Source organism: Plecotus auritus (genome assembly GCF_963455305.1).
Source record: "Plecotus auritus genome assembly, chromosome: 15".
NCBI lineage: Eukaryota > Metazoa > Chordata > Mammalia > Chiroptera > Vespertilionidae > Plecotus > Plecotus auritus.
In genome coordinates, this window is record NC_137781.1 from 11,099,159 (window position 1) to 11,118,680 (window position 19,522).

General features: G+C 60.9%; 3 protein-coding genes across 4 annotated transcripts in view; 2 read left to right on the forward strand and 1 right to left on the reverse strand.

Moving 5' to 3' along the window:
- Positions 1–1,116, forward strand: part of FANCI (FA complementation group I) — a 56,987-nt gene extending 55,871 nt beyond the window's left edge. Inside the window, exon 38 of the mRNA XM_080651837.1 lies at positions 492–1,116. Within this exon, the coding sequence (XP_080507963.1) occupies positions 492–572 (81 nt within the window). The 3' untranslated portion in view covers positions 573–1,116. The remainder of the gene's footprint in view (positions 1–491) is intronic.
- On the reverse strand, positions 419–18,998 carry POLG (DNA polymerase gamma, catalytic subunit). 2 transcript variants are annotated; one of them, XM_080651838.1, is made up of 23 exons: positions 18,849–18,998; positions 17,412–18,181; positions 13,245–13,437; positions 12,076–12,240; positions 11,828–11,974; positions 11,606–11,685; positions 10,189–10,371; positions 9,939–10,093; positions 9,680–9,806; positions 8,757–8,975; positions 6,854–6,974; positions 6,579–6,665; positions 6,168–6,275; positions 5,646–5,806; positions 4,900–4,953; positions 4,689–4,806; positions 4,215–4,350; positions 3,878–4,124; positions 3,129–3,251; positions 2,851–3,019; positions 2,541–2,749; positions 1,388–1,548; positions 419–879 (listed from the first exon to the last, which is right to left on the reverse strand). In XM_080651838.1, exons 2-23 carry the CDS (start codon positions 18,020–18,022, stop codon positions 803–805), a joined length of 3,651 nt encoding a protein of 1,216 aa, XP_080507964.1. In that variant the 5' UTR covers positions 18,023–18,181; positions 18,849–18,998; the 3' UTR covers positions 419–802. The 2 variants fall into 2 exon arrangements, with proteins under 2 accessions (XP_080507964.1, XP_080507965.1); XM_080651839.1 differs by lacking the exons at positions 12,076–12,240; positions 13,245–13,437; positions 17,412–18,181; positions 18,849–18,998 and having other exon boundaries at positions 11,606–11,728; positions 11,828–11,955.
- The window catches only part of LOC308239034 (uncharacterized protein), a gene marked incomplete at both ends in the record, with an annotated part of 43,057 nt that continues 42,128 nt past the window's right edge, over positions 18,594–19,522 (forward strand). The window contains one exon of the mRNA XM_080651584.1: positions 18,594–18,650. Coding sequence (XP_080507710.1) covers positions 18,594–18,650 — 57 coding nt within the window. The remainder of the gene's footprint in view (positions 18,651–19,522) is intronic.

A 19,522-nucleotide genomic window follows, 5' to 3' on the forward strand; every position in this document is an offset into this window, starting at 1 on the left:
GGTGAAGCATGGGAGCTGACCGCCCGGCCCCAGCATTCTGGCTCAGGACTTGGTTGCTTCCTCCTCGCCCTCCTCCCCTGGCCGGTTCCGCTCCCTTTGCTTTCAGTGGCTAGCACACCCTGGGCCTGCAGCGTCTCTAAGCAGGGCCCAGAGTTGGATAAACACTCTGATTTTCTGGCTTCTCCGAACTCCTGCACCCACATACAGTGTCCCACTGCAGGCCACGGTGTTCCTGCCCGTCTACTCCCTTAACCCACTTGGCACTGAGGCGAGCGCTTTGTAGCATTTTGGGGCTCCTCCTCTGTCCCCTTGGCTCCTCCCTGGTTAACGAAGGCCCAGAGACACAGTGTGCACTGCCTCCCTCCCCCTTCGGAGCAGCGAGTGGGGAAGGGAGAAAGCACAACACCCAGGCTCCGATGAGAAGATAAAGGATCTGTGTTTATTTCCGGGCCTCTGAGCAGGGCGGTCACCCGAAGCGTTACTTCTTCTAGGATGCTGCGTCAGAGCGCGGGGAACAGAACAAAGAACCAGCCAAGAAGAAAAGGAGAAAAGAAACGAAATGCCTGAGTTAATGTGCACTTTGGGGCTTCTGCTTCCTGTTTACCCGACAAGCCACACTGCCCCTCGTCCGCAGCCTGCACCGACGTTGGCCTCTTGGTTCTGAACCCGTTGAAATCGGCTGCACCTTCTGTGACAGGCGGTCCTCCCGGCAGGGCCTGCCACTGGGAAAGCACAGCCGAAAGCCTGAGTGTGGGCGCCGCGCACCCGGTGAGCTCCACGGGAGCAATGCCCGCCTCGGCGGCTACGGGCCCGGCCGGCCTCGCCTCTCCAGGGAGCCTTTGGTGAGTTCCAGGACCTGGTAGATATCCAGCGCTTCGCCTGCAAGAGAGCAGGTTGCTTCCGACTCCGTCACGGGACTCGGAGCCCAGGGTGAGGTCAGGAGGTGGGGGGAAGGGCTGCCTGTTGCACATGGAGGTCCCTGTGCTTTCTGTATAAAATGTCTGTCTCAGATTCGCTTTATACAGAAAGGAGGCTTTCTGATGGTTTGGCATTCAGGGCACTGTTGCTTTCACCTAAGAATGCACTTTGACTTTGCACAATAAATCTTTAAACGTGGCTGGTGTGGTTGGAGAGGGAAAGGTGCAGATGGAAGAGCCAGAGCTGCCAACATGCCGTCACTCCTGTGAGCAGGCCCTGGCAGCGCAGCCCCTTATGGCTCACATCCCGCTCACGGGGGGGGGGGGGGGGGGCACGTTATAAAAACGTAGGCAACCTGCTTGCTAAGAGGGGACTCGCCCTCGGGTGCCCGAGCTTCCTGTGGCGCAGAGCACTGCCCCGGGCGCCTCACGTCCCACCCGTAACGAGAGAAACAAGGGTGTGTGCTCACCCTGGGGAATCCCGTATCTCCTTTCCATCCCGGTCGGGTTGGAGGGCGTTTTACAATCCATGGTCACTTCCTTCCTGAGACACCGGTCAATGTCGACGGCACTGAAAAAGGCGACTGACTGGGGCAGGTCATTGAGGCCCAGCTTGTAGGCAAACATGCACCTGAAAGAGACCAGCCTCCAGTGATGCTCCTGCCGTGCCCCAAGGCCCGTCACCACGGAGGGACGGCCTGCACCCCGGGAGCAGGGCACTCAGCCGGGAACCCCCGAGGCCCAGGGCCGCCTCCTTCCCACGCCCCGCAGGGAGATCCTGAGATGCAGGGACGGCACTGGGTACTGATGTAACAGGTTCCCTTGATTACTTCAGCACACAAGGACTTCTGTTAGCTCGTTACGCAAAGCCCCCGGGATACAGTGCAGAGGGCATGGAGTCGGTGCCACGTATTGTAAACACTCATTTACCCGTTAATCAGGATGGAGCGTGGCTCCCAAACTGGTCGAGTGGCAGATCAACATGGAACTGAGCTATCATTTAATTCAACCATATAAGTTTAATTCTATGAGAAAATGCAACCCAATATGTAAGGTATAAAGTATTTTAAAATCACATTTGAATTTCCCCATTAGCCATGTATGATTCTGTTAGGAATGAGAGTAACAACCTATGGCACTTAGGAAACAGTCAGATAAAAGGTGTGTTCCTGGGGGGCGCAATTTGAGAGCTACTATTTGGCAACACGCCCCTGACCTGCCTGCTCGCCACGTCAGTGATCTAGTCCAGTGGTCGGCAAACTGCGGCTCCCGAGCCACATGCGGCTCTTTGGCCCCTTGAGTTTTCAGCAAAGGCCAGCTTAGGAGTATCCTAATTAAGTTAATAAACTATATGTACCTACCTATATAGTTTAAGTTTAAAAAATTTGGCTCTCAAAAGAAATTTCAATCGTTGTACTGTTGATATCTGGCTCTGTTGACTAATGAGTTTGCCGACCACTGATCTAGTCTATGACACTTTCAGACCAAGAAATCTTCAAAAGTTGAAGGCCAGCCTTAAGACTCTTACAGTATTTTAAAAAACAAGAGATAAAAGCTAGAACACCCACTTCCGGGGAGATGGGAACTCGGATCCCACTCGGCCGGGCCCAAAGCCCTGCCCACCTGGTCAGCAGGTTGCTGATCTGCAGGGCCAGGGCGGCGCGGTAGCGGTCCTCCTCGCGCACCAGGTAGCGGACCTCGTCGTGGATGCTGATGCAGAAGCGCCCGTCGATGGCGAACTCCTCAAACAGCCACTTCATGGCCACGAGCATGAGGTGCAGGTAGTCCACGGCGGAGCTCTGCACCACCCAGTTCACCCGGCTGGTCATGAACTGGGGAGGGAGGGGCACCGGTGAGGGCTCTCACCTGCCGCACATCTGTGCCTGCCTCCCCGCCTCCCTCCCCGTGACGTCCCCTGCCCACAGTGCAGCACCTCCCCCTGAGCCACCGAGGGCTCCAGGGCCCGGCTGATGCGGCAGCCCAGCACCGGGGTGCGTGGCTCGTTGGCCGTGGCGATGCTCTCCAGCTTGTTGAACATTTCTGACTCCGTGCCCCCTGTCCACATACGTTCTGCAACCACATTCCACTTCTTCCCGCGGGACCTGGGGACCAGGAACAGACAGAACAAGCATTGTCTTTACGTATCAGCTCATCCCAGCTCTCCTGGGGTCCGCCCGGACCCTCCCTCCTTCCCACGCAGGAGGTTCTCACTTTCTCGAAGCTTCCCTCTGGATCTTGCGCAGATCCTGCAGGGAAACGCAGCCGTCCTCAGTCCTCTCCACGGGGATGCGCAGCTGCCTCACCAGCCACTCGCCCTCATCGGACAGCCGATACCTGGGGGCGGGTCACCACCATCACGCCCATGCCCGGCTCTGGGCCAGGAGTGCTCACCACGGGCCCCTGCCTGTCCCCCACAGCCTCGCTTCTGAGGCAGAAATGGGCACAGAGAGGCTGGCTTGCTTGGGCCACACAGCCAGGGAGAGGCAGAGCCCGACAGGAATGCACGCTTTGGGTAATGCCGGGGTAGCTGCCTGTCCAAAGCCTTAGACACTGAACTGCCAAAGGCCTGGCAGATTTTTAAAAATACATATCTATATATTTTATTGATTTCAGAGAGGTAGGGAAAGGGAGAGAGAATCATTGATCGACTGCCTCCTGCACACCCCCACTGGGAATTGAGCCTGCAACCTGGGCATGTGCCCTTGACCAGAATCGAACCCGGGACCCTTCAGTCTGCAGGTTGACGCTCTATCCACTGAGCAACACCGGCTAGGGCAGGACTGGCCGATATAATTAACCCTCTAAGGAAACGTGTTCAAGGCTGACTTAAATGTCACATCCCAGGGACGAGCCATCCTGCAGCTCAGGCACAGGTGTGAGGACAGAGCGCCAGGTAACGGGAGGGGGGCAGACGGGCAGTAAAGGCTTGAGGCCCGGGGAACGATGGAGCGGGAACGCACCTGCGCAGGCCCTTGGTGACGGCGTACATCTGCTGGGCCTTCTCGGCTGCCTCCTGGGAGCTGAGGCGGTGGTTGAACTGCATGAGCAGGCGCTCGGCGAAGGGCTGCCCCGCCCCGTAGATGCGGCCGTAGTTGAAGACCTTGGCGTGCTCGCGGCTGATGCCCACGGTGGCAGCCGTCTTACTGTGCAGGTCGGTGCCCCTGCTCTTGCGGCCCTGCAGGGTCATCCACCCGAAGGCCGTGCAGCCTGGGGGCAGGAAGGAGGGAGGGGGGGCTCAGACACGCGGCCCATCCTCGCAGCTGGCTCCCTCCCCGTGCCAGCCCCGCTCCTGCTCACCGTGCATGCCCGCGAAGTGGGCGTCTCCCAGCACTGCTGCGATCCACAGCTCCTGCGAGTCCACGTCGGCGCCCACCAGGACGTAGCCGGGCGGGGCCTGCACCATGGCCTTCAGCTCGCTGCCCACTCGGTCGGGCTGCAGGAAGAGACACCCCTGAGACGCCGACCCACTGCGGCCGGGGCGGCGGTCTAGCAGCAAGAGCTGGCAGGTAAGGGCCTCCCCACTCTGCGCCGGCCCCCTTTAACCACCACGGCTGTGGCCACCACGCCTGGTCAGTGTCTGCCAGCAGCAGGTGCCAGAACATGCACGCTTCCTGGAAATGGCTGACTTGTGAAGCTCGATAAGAACCCGAGTCCTGCCTGACCCCGATCTCGGGGTCCTTTTCCTGCCCCTCACGGAAGGCCCTCTGCAACCCCCGTTTCTAGCCACATCGGAGAGGGCGGGCAGGGACCAGGGGTGCAGGGGACACGTACCCGGGCGTTGCTGGCGGTGAGCCACGTGGGCTCCACGGCCCTGCGGGTGATGGTGCCGGCGGTCACCACCTGGGGCAGGATGGCCCCGTAGCGGTTTTCCTCATCGTAATCTGGGTGCCTGGGGCAGGGGAGAACACAGCCTCAGCAGCCTGCTTTGGTCCTAAGACCGCCCGCCCCCACTCCTGTCCCCCAACCACTGGGCAGGCCGTACCTGGTCACAGTGCGGGGCAGAGCCGACCTGGGCAGCCACACCACCATCTGGGAGCTGGGGGACAGACAGGCCGAGGCTCAGCACAGCCCCCAGGGCAGAACCCAAGCCTTCCCACGGGGCCCTCACTGCCCAGCTTCCGGCTGCTTGCTGTGCCTGCTCCTACCCAGCCCCCACCCTCTTCCACTGACCTGGCTCAGGGTGGGCCCTGGTGCGGCCACCTGGGGCCCTAGGATCTACCCGGCAGGAGCCTGGGCCATCTGAGAACCGGCCAGGCTGCCTAATCCCAGAGCACCCGTGCGGCGTCCACCCGCAGCCTGGCCCCCGCTCAGGGCAGCCGCGAGCCATCAGCACTCTTCCCGCACTGGGCTGTGGGCAGCCCCCACCTGGAACCAGCCTTCAAGGCGAATCCTTTAGCATGCCCAGCCCCCAACAGAGGACAGACAGCCTCATGCTCAGCACACCCCTGGCTCCAGCAGTTACACGGAGGGGTCCTTTTAGAGCTGGCGGGGGGCGGGGACGGGGTCCTACAGTACCATCTCTATAAACGGCAGCTGAGGCTGGAGAGGGGGGGAGCCTTGCCTGCAGGCACGCAGCACCAGGACTACAAGTAGCCGGGCCTCCAGACCACAGCTGGGCTGTCCGCTCAGCACAGGCTGCGTCAGGGGCCCTGGGGGAGGCGGCAGGGAGCCCAGGCTGCAGGAACCTGCCAGGGGCAGATGGGCATGTCTGTGCCCCGTGGGGCCCACCTGATCCGCTTATGGGCATTCCTCCAGAAAGAAATCATCTTGTTGATTTCCAAGGCCCGGGGCCCACTGGCGCCTCCGGGGCCCGCCTGCAGGGTGCCGTCCTCCATCTTGGGCAGGAAGTCCTTGGCAAAGGGGCTGCCCACGTTGCAGCTGTTGCCGTCCTGCGGGGCAACGGAAGCGGGGGCTGGAGGCAGGTGGCAGGCCCCTGGCTGGGGCACCGGTGCCCTGTGCGCCGGGCTCTGCCTCACAGCCCAGAGCCTGGAGCAGAGCGCCCCTTCACAGGAGCAGCCGTCACTCGACACCCGTCGTGTGGCAGATTCAGTGCCAGCACCTGACAGGGCCTTGCCCACCCAGTTTCCACAGGAGCACCGGCTCAGATGGTGCTCTCTGTCCTAAGAGCATGCGGGGCCCACCACTGCCACCGGCGTTCCTGCGAAGGGGCAGTCTCGCGGGCTGAGCCACGCAGGCCTGCTGGGAGCCCTGAGAACGAGGACACGGACGGGGGTGAACCAGGACACACACCTTGTGTGGCAGCTTGAAGAACCAGCAGCCAGGGATGTCCACATCGTGGTAAGGTCCGTTGCCATGGTGATAGGCTGGCTGGCTGGTTTTGGGGCCGCCAGCCCCAGTCTGTGGGGCCACACACCTAGATCAGGCCCTGCCCCCGCACCTGCACTCAGCAAGGGCCAGGGGGTAGGCCCGGGTGGGAAAGGGGCCTGGAACGGGTGAGCTGGGAAGGGGCAGGCCAGCCACCAGGTCTCCGGCTTCCTCCTGGGCCTTCCCACAAGTGTGGGGCCACCAAAGGCAGGGCAGCACCTCCCAACCCCCAGGACCTCTGGGGTGCTGGTGGAGAGCTGCTACTTGGGCGTAAGGAGGTCCCGGCAGCCAGTACCCCCCCAACCCCCCCGGGAACTGAGCATGCGCCCTACTCACCAGAGCTGGGGGCTGACCCGGAACTGCCGCCTCCAAGCTGTCCGCCTTGGCCTCATCCTGCACCTCTAAGCAGCCCAGCTCTTCCACCTGGATGGGCCCAGGTACCAAGGGAGTGAAGCAGGAGGCTGGGTCGGCCGGATCCACCAGCCCCTCCCTGCGGCACGCAGACAGCCCAGGCCGGCCTGGGTGAGAGCCGGGCACACCCGTGCCCCACTCCCCCCTTCCCTGGAGGGCACAGCGACCCTCCCTGAGCTCAGGCTGGTGCCCGCCCTCACCATCTGCCACTCGGCGCTGCTCTCGCTGAACAGAAACTCCTCGGTCAGGCGCGCCGCCTGCGGCTCCGGCTGCTGCTTCCCCTGCTCGGCGCAGTGCTTCCCGTACAGGGACTCAATGGCTCTGGACAAGAACAGCAGCGACTCTGGTTAGGGAGCCCGCTCTGGGCCGGGGCCTCCCACAAGTCCCCTTGTTTAGTCCTCAGAATCAGCCCTGAGCATAAGTGGGCAGCTCTCCCGGTTTTAGACAGCAAGCAACAAATCGGAAGTGACATAGCACCTGGGAGCAGGCGGGGTCCGAGGCCTGGACTGACTCCATCTAAGCTGCTCTCAGGCCGCAGAGCGGCGCCTCCCCAGGGCAAGTCTGGGAGCAGGGCGAGGGAGGTCAGGACCGGCCCGCCCAGGCTGGCTCCTGCCAACGCACCCACCCACCCTCGCTCGCAAGAGTAGGGCCATCCCGGCCCCTTTTCTGAGACCCACGCAGGACCCCAGCTGCCCTGCCGAGCCAGGACTCTGGGCCACTGCAGTCTGAGGCTTCTCCCAGCCCTGCCTCTCACACCCCACGGCCTGTGACCTCCCACCAACCGGCTGCCACGGCCTGTGACCTCCAACCAACCGGCTGCCACGGCCTGTGACCTCCAACCAACCGGCTGCCACGGCCTGTGACCTCCAACCAACCGGCTGCCACGGCCTGTGACCTCTAATCAACCGGCTGCCACGGCCTGTGACCTCCAACCAACCGGCTGCCACGGCCTGTGACCTCCAACCAACCGGCTGCCACGGCCTGTGACCTCCCACCAACCGGCTGCCACGGCCTGTGACCTCCAACCAACCGGCTGCCACGGCCTGTGACCTCTAATCAACCGGCTGCCACGGCCTGTGACCTCCAACCAACCGGCTGCCACGGCCTGTGCTCTCCCACCAACCGGCTGCCACGGCCTGTGACCTCCAACCAACCGGCTGCCACGGCCTGTGCTCTCCCACCAACCGGCTGCCACGGCCTGTGCTCTTCCCACCAACCGGCTGCCACGGCCTGTGCTCTCCCACCAACCGGCTGCCACGGCCTGTGCTCTCCCACCAACCGGCTGCCACGGCCTGTGATCTCTAATCAACCGGCTGCCACGGCCTGTGCTCTCCCACCAACCGGCTGCCACGGCCTGTGATCTCTAATCAACCGGCTGCCACGGCCTGTGCTCTTCCCACCAACCGGCTGCCACGGCCTGTGCTCTCCCACCAACCGGCTGCCACGGCCTGTGCTCTCCCACCAACCGGCTGCCACGGCCTGTGATCTCTAATCAACCGGCTGCCACGGCCTGTGCTCTTCCCACCAACCGGCTGCCACGGCCTGTGCTCTCCCACAAACCGGCTGCCACGGCCTGTGACCTCCCACGAACTGGCTGCCACGGCCTGTGCTCTCCTATCAACCGGCTGCCTGGCCTGTGCTCTCCTATCAACCGGCTGCCACGGCCTGTGCTCTCCCACAAACCAGTTGCCACGGCCTGTGACCTCCCACCAACCGGCTGCCACGGCCTGTGCCTGTCCACTCTGTGACGGGGACAGCCAGTCTTGGCCACTGCTTGGGAACGCACCGGGAGAGCGCTGCCAAGGGGTCTTAGCCCAGATGGTGAATCGTGCTCGGTAAATTACACTCAGAAAGCCCCCCTCCATCGGCGCGTTCCTGTGAAGGCACCTCAGTTCCTGTGGGCCCAGGGCTGACAGCGGACCCTCGTCCTCCCACTCCCGACCTCCCACTCCTGAAGCCCAGAGGGGGAGGGGCCGTGGAAAAGGGAGCCGGAACCCAGCCTCTCAGGCCCACGCTCTTCCCCAGCCTGAGCGGGGCTGGGTTTCTCCAGCGGGAAGGACCCTTGGAGCTCGCCTTCCTCCCCTGCCCGAGCCGGAGCCTCACCTGTAGGGGCAGGCCACCCCCGTCGGTGGCACCTTAGCCAGGTTGTCCCGCCGCCCGGGCACCAGGTACCCCCAGCCGTGCCGCTCTGAGAAGTGCAGGGGGAAGCCGTCCCAGGTCAGCGCCATGAGCTTGGGTGTGACACGCATCTGCAGGCTGAGGAGGCTGGGGCCCGGGGTCCATGCAGGGTCATCTAGCCGGGGACAGAGCTTCCGGTACCACCTGTGCCCCCCAGAGGAGAAGTCACGGTGTGACTGCCAGGAAGGCTCTCTCTCTCCCCGTGACTGCTCCACCCGCCCACCAAGACCCGGGGCCTCAGCCCACGTTGCCACTCCCCCTGGGAAGTGGATCCCCATGGAGTCCGCAGAATAACTGAAAGGTCCCACTGGACTCGTTTGCAGCCAGGGGCCAGGCATGCGCAGGGCAGTTCCTTTTCTTAGGGCCACTGGCCATAGCAACAAGCAGATCTGCCCTGCGCCTCCCCCCTCCCTGCCCCCCCACCCCCGCCTCGGTGCTCGTGACGCTCCAGGGCCATCAGAGCTCTGTCTCTCACTTGCTGGTCACCCTGGCTGCCCCTATTCTCCCAACTCTGCCCCTCTGTGAGGCTCAAGTGAAGGGTCACCTCCATAAGGAAGCCTTCCCTGATTACCCCGGGCAGTCAGGCACTCACCCTGGATACAGACACCAGCTGCGCCAGCTGGTCTGCGTGCCTGGCAACTCGGGGTGAAGGAGCTCCAGGAAGGAGGAGCTGTGATCCCATCTGCACCCCCAAGGCTGCCGGGGCAGCACACAGCAGGTGCTCAGTGAGCCAGGCAGAGGGAACTAGCTCAGAACAGGCAGGGGAGGCAGCAGGAACCAATAGCAGTATGCCTCCCGTGCTGGGCCCGGGACAGGGCATCCTGGGATGGGAAGGGGCCAGGGCTCACCCAGGGTGTCCAGGAAGGTGCTGCGGCCGCTTGGGCAGGAACTCCGTGGTCCCCTTCAGCTGCTCCAAGCAGGTGCGGGCCGTGACAGCGCGCTGAAGCTCCTCCTCCTCACTGGGGGGGCCAGGGTCTGCAGGGCGGGGAGGGGGACACGATCGGAACCACGGAAGGGTCTCTCAGACAGACCTGCCCAGCCTCCTGAAGGCGGGAGCAGCACTTTCCCAAGGCCCGTCTCTGCCCACCTCCTGCCCGGGCGCCCCACCTTCCTGATCCTTGGCATCTCCAGGGGCCCCAGCACCCTCAGTGGGCACGTCGCTGGCGGCAGCCGGCTCCTTCCTCTTCACGCTCTTCACCTTCTTCTGCTTAAACTCTTGCAGATCCCACTCGAGGTCCCAGAGCCAGGGGTCGTCTTTGTACCTGCACAGCCAGTCCGCCAGGGCAGCGCTGAGGCCGAGCCGAAAGCCAGCCCCCCTGCCGTCCCCTGCCCCGATCCCGCCCGCCCAGGCCGGTACCTCTCTCCAGACAGCAGCTGGCAGGCGTCGTTGGCCAGGTCCATCAGCGACTTCTTCATCTCCCGCTGCAGCTCCTCGTAGGTGCTCTGCGCCTCCGCCAGGTAGCGCTCCCAGTTCTGGTTGACGGGCAGGTAGGAGACCCCCATCTCCAGCATGCCGGCCAGAGTCACCGGGTGGGGACACCTTGGGGGCAAACACCGGGGCTGCCATAAACGATCCCAGGAGGAAGGCTTTGGCCCCATCCCCCTCCCGTGCAAAGCACAGCTCTGCAGCCCTACAGACGGGGTTGAAACCCCAGCTTCGCCGCTCTCCGGCCACAGGGCCTGGGAATTGCTTCACCTCTGAGATCGGTCCCTTCATCCATAAAATGGATTCAGTCATGTGCTCCTTACCAACTGGGGCACGGCAGAGACACCGACAAACCTAGATGGTCCAGCCCCCGCCCACCTGGGCTCTACATACAGCTCCGGCTCCCGAGCTGTACAGCGCCTTCCTGCACTGAATGCTGGAGGCAACGCTAACACAGTGGCAAGCATTTGTGTATCTGAACATCTAAACACAGAAAAGATACAGTAAAGCCCAACCGGTGTGGCTCAGTGGCTAGAGCGTCGGCCTGCAGAAAGGGTCCTGGGTCTGATTCCCGGTCAAGGGCACGTACCTTGGTTGTAGGCTCGACCCTGACCCTGGTTGGGGCAGGTGCAGGAGGCAACCAATCGATGTGTCTCTCTCACATCAATATTTCTCTGTCTCTCCACTCTTTCTAAAAATCAATGGAAAAATATCCTCTGGTGAGGATTAACAAAAAAAAGAAAATGATACAGTAAAAACACAGTATAAAAGATAAAGTGTGTTGCCCTAACCGGTTTGGCTCAGTGGATAGAGCGTCTGCCTGCGGACTGAAGGGTCCCAGGTTCGATTCCGGTCAAGGGCATGTACCTTGGTTGCAGGCACATCCCCAGTGGGGAGTGTGTAGGATGCAGCTGATCGATGTTTCTCTCTCATTGATGTTTCTAACTCTCTATCTCTCTCCCTTCCTCTTTGTAAAAAAAAAAAAAAAAAAAAAAAAAAAAGTGTGTGTTTGTGCAGATGACAAGATACTATGTAGCGAGAACCCTGAGTCTGGCTGACGCATGACTGACCACATGGACCGGAAGCCCTGAGCACTGGATCTGGGTAGAGTGGGTGCTTAAAAAACTGGGACCACGCGCAGGAAGCTCCAGCACAGCCCTCAGCCTCCCTGTAGGACCTGCAGAAAACCCAGAGTCCAGGGCCCAGGCGGCCCCCACAGACAGAGCGGCTCCCATCTTTCAGCCCAGAAAGGCCAAGGCCCTGAGCCCAAGAACGGCCCCACGCCCCGACGGCAGCGGGCCCGGTGCTGGGAATGCACTGGCCCAAGCTCCGCTGGGGCCACGCTCACCTCTCCAGAAAGAGTGGCAGCTGCTGCTGAAAGACCTCGTAGGTGGCCCACACGTCCTGGGCACAGTACTGCATCAGGTCCTGGCACAGGCGACAGGAAGGCGCTGGGTGGGCAGCCGTCCCACTACCACCGCCGGGCTCAGGGTCAGGTCTGGCGCGATGCTCCCGGGGTCGGCGAGGGCTCTGCCACCCCCTCTCCCCAGAGCCCTCTGCACCCCCATACCTGGAAGTTCTCGCGGACGTCCTTCATGCTGCCCTTGACAAAGAGCTCGCGAGCCTCCTTCTCTAAGGGCGGCCCCCCCACGTAGAGGCCGTGCACGTCCGCCAGGTTGTTGACACTGCTGATGTCCAGCCAGTCCCAGGAGGAGATCTGAGGGGCCGGAGCAAGGGACACGGCGGCTCAGCTCGGCCTCGGGCCTGACAGGCGGGCGGTGAAGGGGTCCCAAGCCCCGCCCCGCAGTGCGTCCTCACCACTGGGCCGTTGCCTTTGCTCTGGGACTTCTGGGCTCGCTGTGTGACCTGCCGGGCCTTGTGCTTGCCCTGCTTGGCTGCCATCCACAGGCTGCGCTGGAAGCTGCTCAGCCCCGAGATGGCCATGTGCATGCTCATGGTGTCCAGGAAGCGCATGCGGGAGCCCTGAGGACAGGCTGCGGCTGAGGGCCCCGCCCGCCGGGGCTCCTCACACAGCTCCCCCCCCATCACACAGCTTCCCACGCCTTAACCCTGGACCTGTGAGGGGCCGGCTCTCCCAAATTCTAGCCATCCTGAAGGTGCAGACCGGGCTCGACCCCAATGCCCGAGTCCTCCCCTGCATCCAGCCCAGCTCGGAGGGGCACCCTGGGCACGGAGTGGCCGAAGCAAGGCCTTCTGAGCTATCAGGCGCAGCCCCAGCCCCGCCACTCACAAGCTCGTGGCCCTGGGCAAGTGGGCAAGGCTGAGCCTCAGCACCCTCAGCTATGGCTAAGGCTGCGTCCCCTGCGCTGCCCTTCTCCCGGCTGTCGGAAGAACACAACGATAAGGCATTTTCATAAAGTTAAGAATTGTCCCAACTAGCCCTGGCCGGTATGGCTCCGTGGATAGAGTGTCGGCCTAGGGACTGACGGGTCCCAGGTTCGATTCCGGTCAAGAGCACATGCCCGGGTTGCAGGCTCAATCCACAGTAGGAGGCATGCGGGAGGCAGCCAATCAATGATCCTCTCCCATTATCGATGTTTCTATCTCTCTCTCCCTCTCCCTTCCTCTCTAAAATCAGTAAAAATATGTTTTTAAAGAAAATAATTTTTTAAAAAAGTTAAGAATTGTCACAGCTGTATACCAGGCATGTATCTGACATGCACATCGGTCTGACCCTCCGAACAGGCCTCTGAGACAGCTGCTGTTCCTCCCTCCTTTTATGAAGAATGAAACTGAGGCTCAGGGATGCTGAGGGGCTCACACCACTCGTCCGTGGCCGCGGCAGGATTCGAGCCCAGGCTGCGTGGCCCGGAGCCTGCAGAGACCCACGCTGAGCTCTCCCATGCCACACAAGGAGGGCCATGTGTCCTGTGACAGCCAGGTCCGGGGACAGGCTGGTGGACAGTGCGTCCCCCCATCACCGAGACCAGGGCTCCCAGCCCACCGCGCCAGCCCGGGATCCTCACCTGGATGCGGTACTGCTCCCTGATGTGGGCCCGGTCAAAGGACACATTGTGCCCCACCACTAGCTGCTCCTGCCCGTCTCGCTGGGCGGGGCCGGCACTGGCAGGGGCCTCCAGGGGGATGAGGTCAGCCGGCGACAGCTGGCTGGTCCAAGAGTAACGCTCTTCCACCAGCCGCCGGCTGCACCAGGAATACCTGAGGGAGGAGAGGCAGGCAGGGTCAGCAAAGAGGCTTCCAAGTTCCGCTCCACGGCCCCCACTGCAGCCCCGCCACCGTGGCCAGGCCACACCAGCAGCTGGGACACCAGTGAGGCTGATGGGTGCTCCTAACCCTCAGGTGGGGAGGCCAGGTGGGGCAGGGCGGGGGTATGTGTTGGGGGTGGTCGCAGAAGCTCCTGTACTCCCGCAGGTAAGGATGTGCCAGCGCCACAGCTCGGGGTCCGGGTTCAGCCCACGGTCCCATCCAGGTGTGCGCCGACCCTGAGCTCGGCTCTCAGGTGCTTTGGAAACAGTCCCCACCCCTCATGTCTGTAAACAAGACAGCTTGTGCTCAAAGTGCCAGTACCCAAGAGAAGCAACTCGAATAGAATCCAAAGTGGAAACTGGGGGTTTTTGTTTGTTTTGTTTTAAAATACGTTTTTATGGATTTCAGAGATGAAGGGAGAGGGAGGAAGAGATAGAAACATCAATGATGGGAGAGAGTCACTGATGGGCCGCCTCATGCACACCTCCTACTGGAGATCGAGCCCACAACCCAGGCATGTGCCCTGACCGGGAATTAAATGTGACCTCCTGGTTCATAGGTCAACATTCAACCACTGAGCCACACCGGCCAGACTGTGAAAGTGGCAAAAAGAAAAGACAAATGCTGCATTCATGAAGGGGCTGAGTCATCCGACGGCTGGAACGATTCTAAAGGATGAAGAGCAAACCACACACCTTAGACCAGTGGTTCTCAACCTTCCTGATGCCGCGGCCCTTTAATACAGTTCCTCATGTTGTGGTGACCCCAACCATAACATTATTTTCGTTGCTACTTCATAACTGTAATTTTGCTACTGTTAATGAATCATAATGTAAATATCTGTGTTTTCCAATGGTCTTAGGCTCTACAACAACGGTTCTCAACCTGTGGGTCGCAACTGCTAGCAGGGTCGCCTAAGACCATCGGAAAACACAGATATTTACATTACAATTCATAACAATAGCAAAATTACAGTTATGAAGTAGAAACGAAAATAATGTTATGGTTGGGGGTCACCACAACATGAGGAACTGTATTAAGGGGTCACGGCATCAGGAAGGTTGAGAACCACTGCCTTAGAGGGTCTCTCTGAGCAACCTCGCTGAGCAACCTCGCTCAGTGAGAGCAGCGAGGAAATGTCTGCACTGCGGGGGGCAGGGCAGGAGCAGGGATGGCCGGACAGGGATTCAGAAAAGGCTGGAGTCTGCTCGGGGGCCAGGAGGCTGAGCATGCGCAGATGGCCGCTGAGGAAAAGCCCATTGTGCACACAGAGGATGCCCAAGGATCAAGGCCGGTCAACATCAAAGTGAGTGACGAGGCCACATGTGTGGCCGCCACAGCTGCAAAGGCGCTCCCTGTCATCCTGACGGAGGGGAGGAGGGGGGAGGGGAGGAGGGGAGGAGGGGTAACCTGCCAACGGCTTCCACAGACAGGTGGTGGGCGGGGTGGGGGTCAGCAAAGAGTTCCCTCGTTTTAAGCCTGGTGAAATCTAGCTCCCACGCCAAAGGGGGGGAGACGCTCAGGGAGTCAAGCTGGGAACCCCCCCCCCATTCCAATGTAGCGTGTGAAACAACACAGAGGAAAAGGCTGGAGAATGTCAAATGTTTGTGGCTAGGGCAATGACAGAAACTTCAGTTGTAATAAAGTCATACTGGTGGCCCGGCCAGTGTGGCTCAGTGGATAGAGCGTCGGCCTGCGGACTAAAGGGTCCCAGGTTCAATTCCGGTCAAGGGCATGTACCTTGGTTGTGGGCACATCCCAGTAGGGAGTGTGCAGGAGGCAGCTGATCGATGTTTCTCTCTCATCGATGTTTCTAATTCTCTATCCCTCTCCCTTTCTCTCTGTAAAAAATCAATAAAATATATCTTTTAAAAAAAAGAAGTCATACTGGCCCCGGCCGGTGTTGCTCAGTGGTTGAGCGTCGACCTATGAACCTGGAGGTCAAGGTTGAATTCTCTGTCAGGCACATGCCTGGGGTTGTCCTCAATCCCCAGTAGGGGGCATTCAGGAGGCAGCCGATCCATGATTCTCTCTCATCATAGATGTTTCTATCTCTCCCTTCCTCTCTGAAATCAGTAAAAAAAATATATATATATATATTTTAAAGTCATACTGGTGACAAGATTCAGATTGACAGCTGGGCAGAGAGCCACCTGAGTATGAATTTACTTGGAATTTGAAAAACAGCCAGAACACCAACACCTTGGGTAAATTTGAGTCAGAACAAATGGCATTAATAGTCTTAGCTACGTGTTGGCGGCCTGTGCAAGGTCCCTCTAGTCTGAAGACCACCAGCCTTTGGGAAACTGCCCTGGAAGCTGCCCGAGGCTGCCCCCTCCCACTGGCAACAGGGCTGGTCGGGTACCTGATGTTCCTTGACACAGCCATGTAGCAGCGATGGGCCCAGGTGAAGAGCGGACTGCTGGGATGGCCCCATGAAGCACCCCCACCCCCACCACGCACACCCTCAGGAGGGGGGTCCCAGTGTCAGTCCAGACCCCTGTGCCCACCACACACATCCCCAGGAGGAAGGACCCAGCAAACCGAGCGATGCCCCCAGTGCAGTCCCACTGGCTAGAATGGAGCGAGAATGAGAGGACGTGGGCAGCACAGGGAGAAACAAGTGGAAAGTCCGGAGGAAAGAGCCGGAAGTGAAAGGGGGACTCCAGTTAAACTACCAAAAAAAAGCCTTTCTTGCCGTTTCCTCGTTTCCTTTTAGCCGCTGCAGCTACTTGACCTTCTCGAACGACAGACGGTGCCCCCTCTGTGACCATCGAGCTACATGAGCACCGAGATTCTCATCTTAACTAGAGCTGAACCCGTGAGAAACCACCTCGTACCGCTCTTCCTGCCATTAATGCCTCTCTCCTCCACTCCGCCACGTCTCCCCCATTTTCAACTGCATATTTAACACTTCGCAGCTTTCTTTACAAAGGAGTCGCTTCCAGTAGAAATAAAGACACTGCCAACTTTTTTTGCTGGCCAGGCCCGAAAGCGTGAAGGCTGTAAACAGTGTTTTAATCGTGGAATGAAGACTGAAAAGGGGGAGGGACAGTACTGCCATCACTGTGTGAGAAACGTGCGTGGCACTTAGAAAGTTACTTAAAAAGAAAAGGGACAAAATTAAAGTAAAAAAAGAAAAGGAGATTAGATATACCTTTGCGGGGGGCGGGGGGAGGGAGGAGAGAATGCCTGCTTGGGAGGCTGAGGAAAGCAGCGTTTCTCAACTGGGGGTGCTCAGGGGGATGTTACCTCCAGGGAACATTGGAAATGGGGGTGGGGAGGGTGTCTGGCATTTACGGGAGCAGCAAGGATGCTAAATGTCTTAAACCGCCAAAGACAGTCCCCCCAAAGGGAGATCTCTCCTGCCCAGAATACCCAATAGCGTCCCCCGAATAGAAACATTGTTCAGTTGTCTTAGACCAACTTCTCAGGAAGCCATCAGGAGAGGGAGGAGACACCCCACCAAGGGGAGGTCAGGCTCAGGGACAGCACTCCACTGATTCTCCACAAACCCGTCACCACCTGCATCTGCGTGGGTGCTTGTTTATGGTCTCTACCCCTTCTCTCCAGGAAAGCTGGGGTCAAGCCTATTTCATTATTTTTTTAAAAATATTTTTATTGACTTCAGAGAGGAAGGAAGAGGGAGAAAGAGAAACATCAATGATGAGAGTCATCGATCGGCTGCCTCCTGCCCACAACGCGGCATGCGCCCTGACCGGAATCCAACCACAGCCTCCTGGATCATAGGTCAACGCTCAGGCACTGAGCCACCGGCAGCGCAAGCCTTTGTGGTTTTAGCTCACCGCGCATCCACAGCCATCCACCGGGCCCCCAGTGGGAGCTCAGTAAATGCTCACTGAACCAAACTAGTAAGGTGGGCGCCCCACGTGCGATCAAGCCCCCCAACCCCAGCCCGCACTCACCAGGCCGAGGGGGATATGGCCACCGCCAGCGTGGGGCAGGTTCCCTCTGCCAAGCAGACCTCCACGTCGAACACCAGGGCCCGCTCCTCGGGGATGGCCACGGGTTCGGCCTCCCCCGCGGGGCCGTACCGGGTCCAGCCCTCCGCCCAGGCCCAGCGCGGGGGCCTGGGGGGCAGCTGGGCCTGCAACAGCGAGTGGGCCGCCTCCAGGTAGGGCAGGCTCTGCTTCTGCGCCAGGAGGCGGAAGTGCTGGTCCAGGCTGCCCCCGTAGAGGGGCGGCAGGCGCAGCTCCACGTCGGGCAGGGGCGCGCCCGGCTGCCCCCAGAGCCCGTGCTTCTGCAGGTGCTCCACGCTGCGGCGCACCGCGGACTCGCCGGGCGTCTCCCCGCCGCCGAGCCCGAAGATTTGCTCGTGAAGCCCCCTCGAGAGCATCTGGATGTGCAAGGGGTTGTGCCGCAGCTGCGCGTCCTCCGAGGATGGCACTGGCGGCGGCCCGTCGCTGGGGCCGGGGACGGAGACGGAGCTGGAGACCCAGCGCCCCGGAGCTGCTGGACCCGGCCCGGGCCCGACGGCGGCGGAGCCGGCCACTTTCCTCCAGAGCAGGCGGCTCATGGTGGGTGCAGGGAGCCCCCCGCTGGGATTCGGGACCCCTGGCTTTGGGCTCCAGCTTGGCTGCTTTTACTGGCTGCAAGACGTGGAGAGAGACACGTCTTGTCTCTGTCTTCCCGTCAGTGAAATGGGCCTGACCATGCCTGCCTTCCACCCACAATCCTAGGGGAGACAGACGACAGACAAAGTGTTATTACACACGCATCACCTGTTCTGTTGGAAGCCTTCATTCCTTGAGCACTTATTGCGTCCCAGGCAACGTGCCCGGCGCTTCAGGGGCATTTTCTCAGCTAAGCCTCAAACAACCTGGGAGCTACCAATACCCCCGCTGAGTAAACTGAGGTTCCCGTCGGCTCCTCAGTGAACTCGGGGGAGGCATACAAGCCGGTGAAATGCCCAGATTCTGGAGGCGGACGCGGGTGTGAATCCCGGTCCTGGCTCCCAGCAGCTGCGTGACCTTGGGCAAGAGCCTTAGGCCCCGATTTCCTGCTCTATAAAATGGGGTTCAGGATTCTGTGCTACGGGATGCTGTTTGAGTGACAAGGGATACGTCGCGGGGCCGGGGCCTCGGCAAATGGTGGCTGCCACGATCGCGAAAGCCACGGCCCGAGGGCCTAAGCAGCGCCAGGAGGTGACAGCACTGGGATTCGAACCCGCTATTCCCCGGGGCCCCCACCCACGCCCGGCCGCCCGCAGGTGCCCCGCGGCGGCCCGCGCTGCGCCCTGGGACGCGCCCCCGCCTGCTCTGGGCCCTGCTCCCAGGCTAGAGAGGGAGGGGCTGTGCCGCCGCTCCAAGACCCGGCCTCCCCGGCGCCGAACCCGCGGAAACCTCGGTCCGCCTAGGGCCTCCGGGCCTGCCGCTCCCGACCCCAGGCCAGCGGCGCGGCTGCTCCCTCCGCGCGGCCTACGCAGCCTCGGGGTGGCGTGTGGCCTCGCTGTGCCCCGCGCGCTCCGCTGGCAGCCGCAACTTCCCGTCTGCGCCGCGCACGGTCCCGCGGCTTCCCCAAGAGGCGGGCGGGGAGACTCCCCACGCGGCCAATAGGAGGCCCGCAAGTGGACCGGTCCGCCCGCGGGGGAAGAAGGAGACTTCCGGGTGGACCCACCCAGCAAAACTCTGGGAATCAGGGTCCAACCTCCCCTGCTCACGGAGCAGTTGGATTGGTCCCAGACAAACGTGATCATGAGACTTTTTAGATGATCCAAACGGCTGCGGCTCTCGCATGGCCGCGTGGCCTAATGGATAAGGCGTCTGACTTCGGATCAGAAGATTGCAGGTTCGAGTCCTGCCGCGGTCGTGGGGGTTTGGTCATACTTTTTCGATTTATTCCACATCCCAGGAGTGAAGTGCACAGACTGCTCTGGGTTTGTGCATTCAATTACCGCCCCGCTTTGGAGCCTGGGAACGCCCCGACCTGCGGAAGTAACGGTTCCCACACTCCACGCTCCGCACGTCCCTTGTGAAAGTGCTCGTCTGCGTGCCCCGGGCTAACGGGGCGCAGCTCT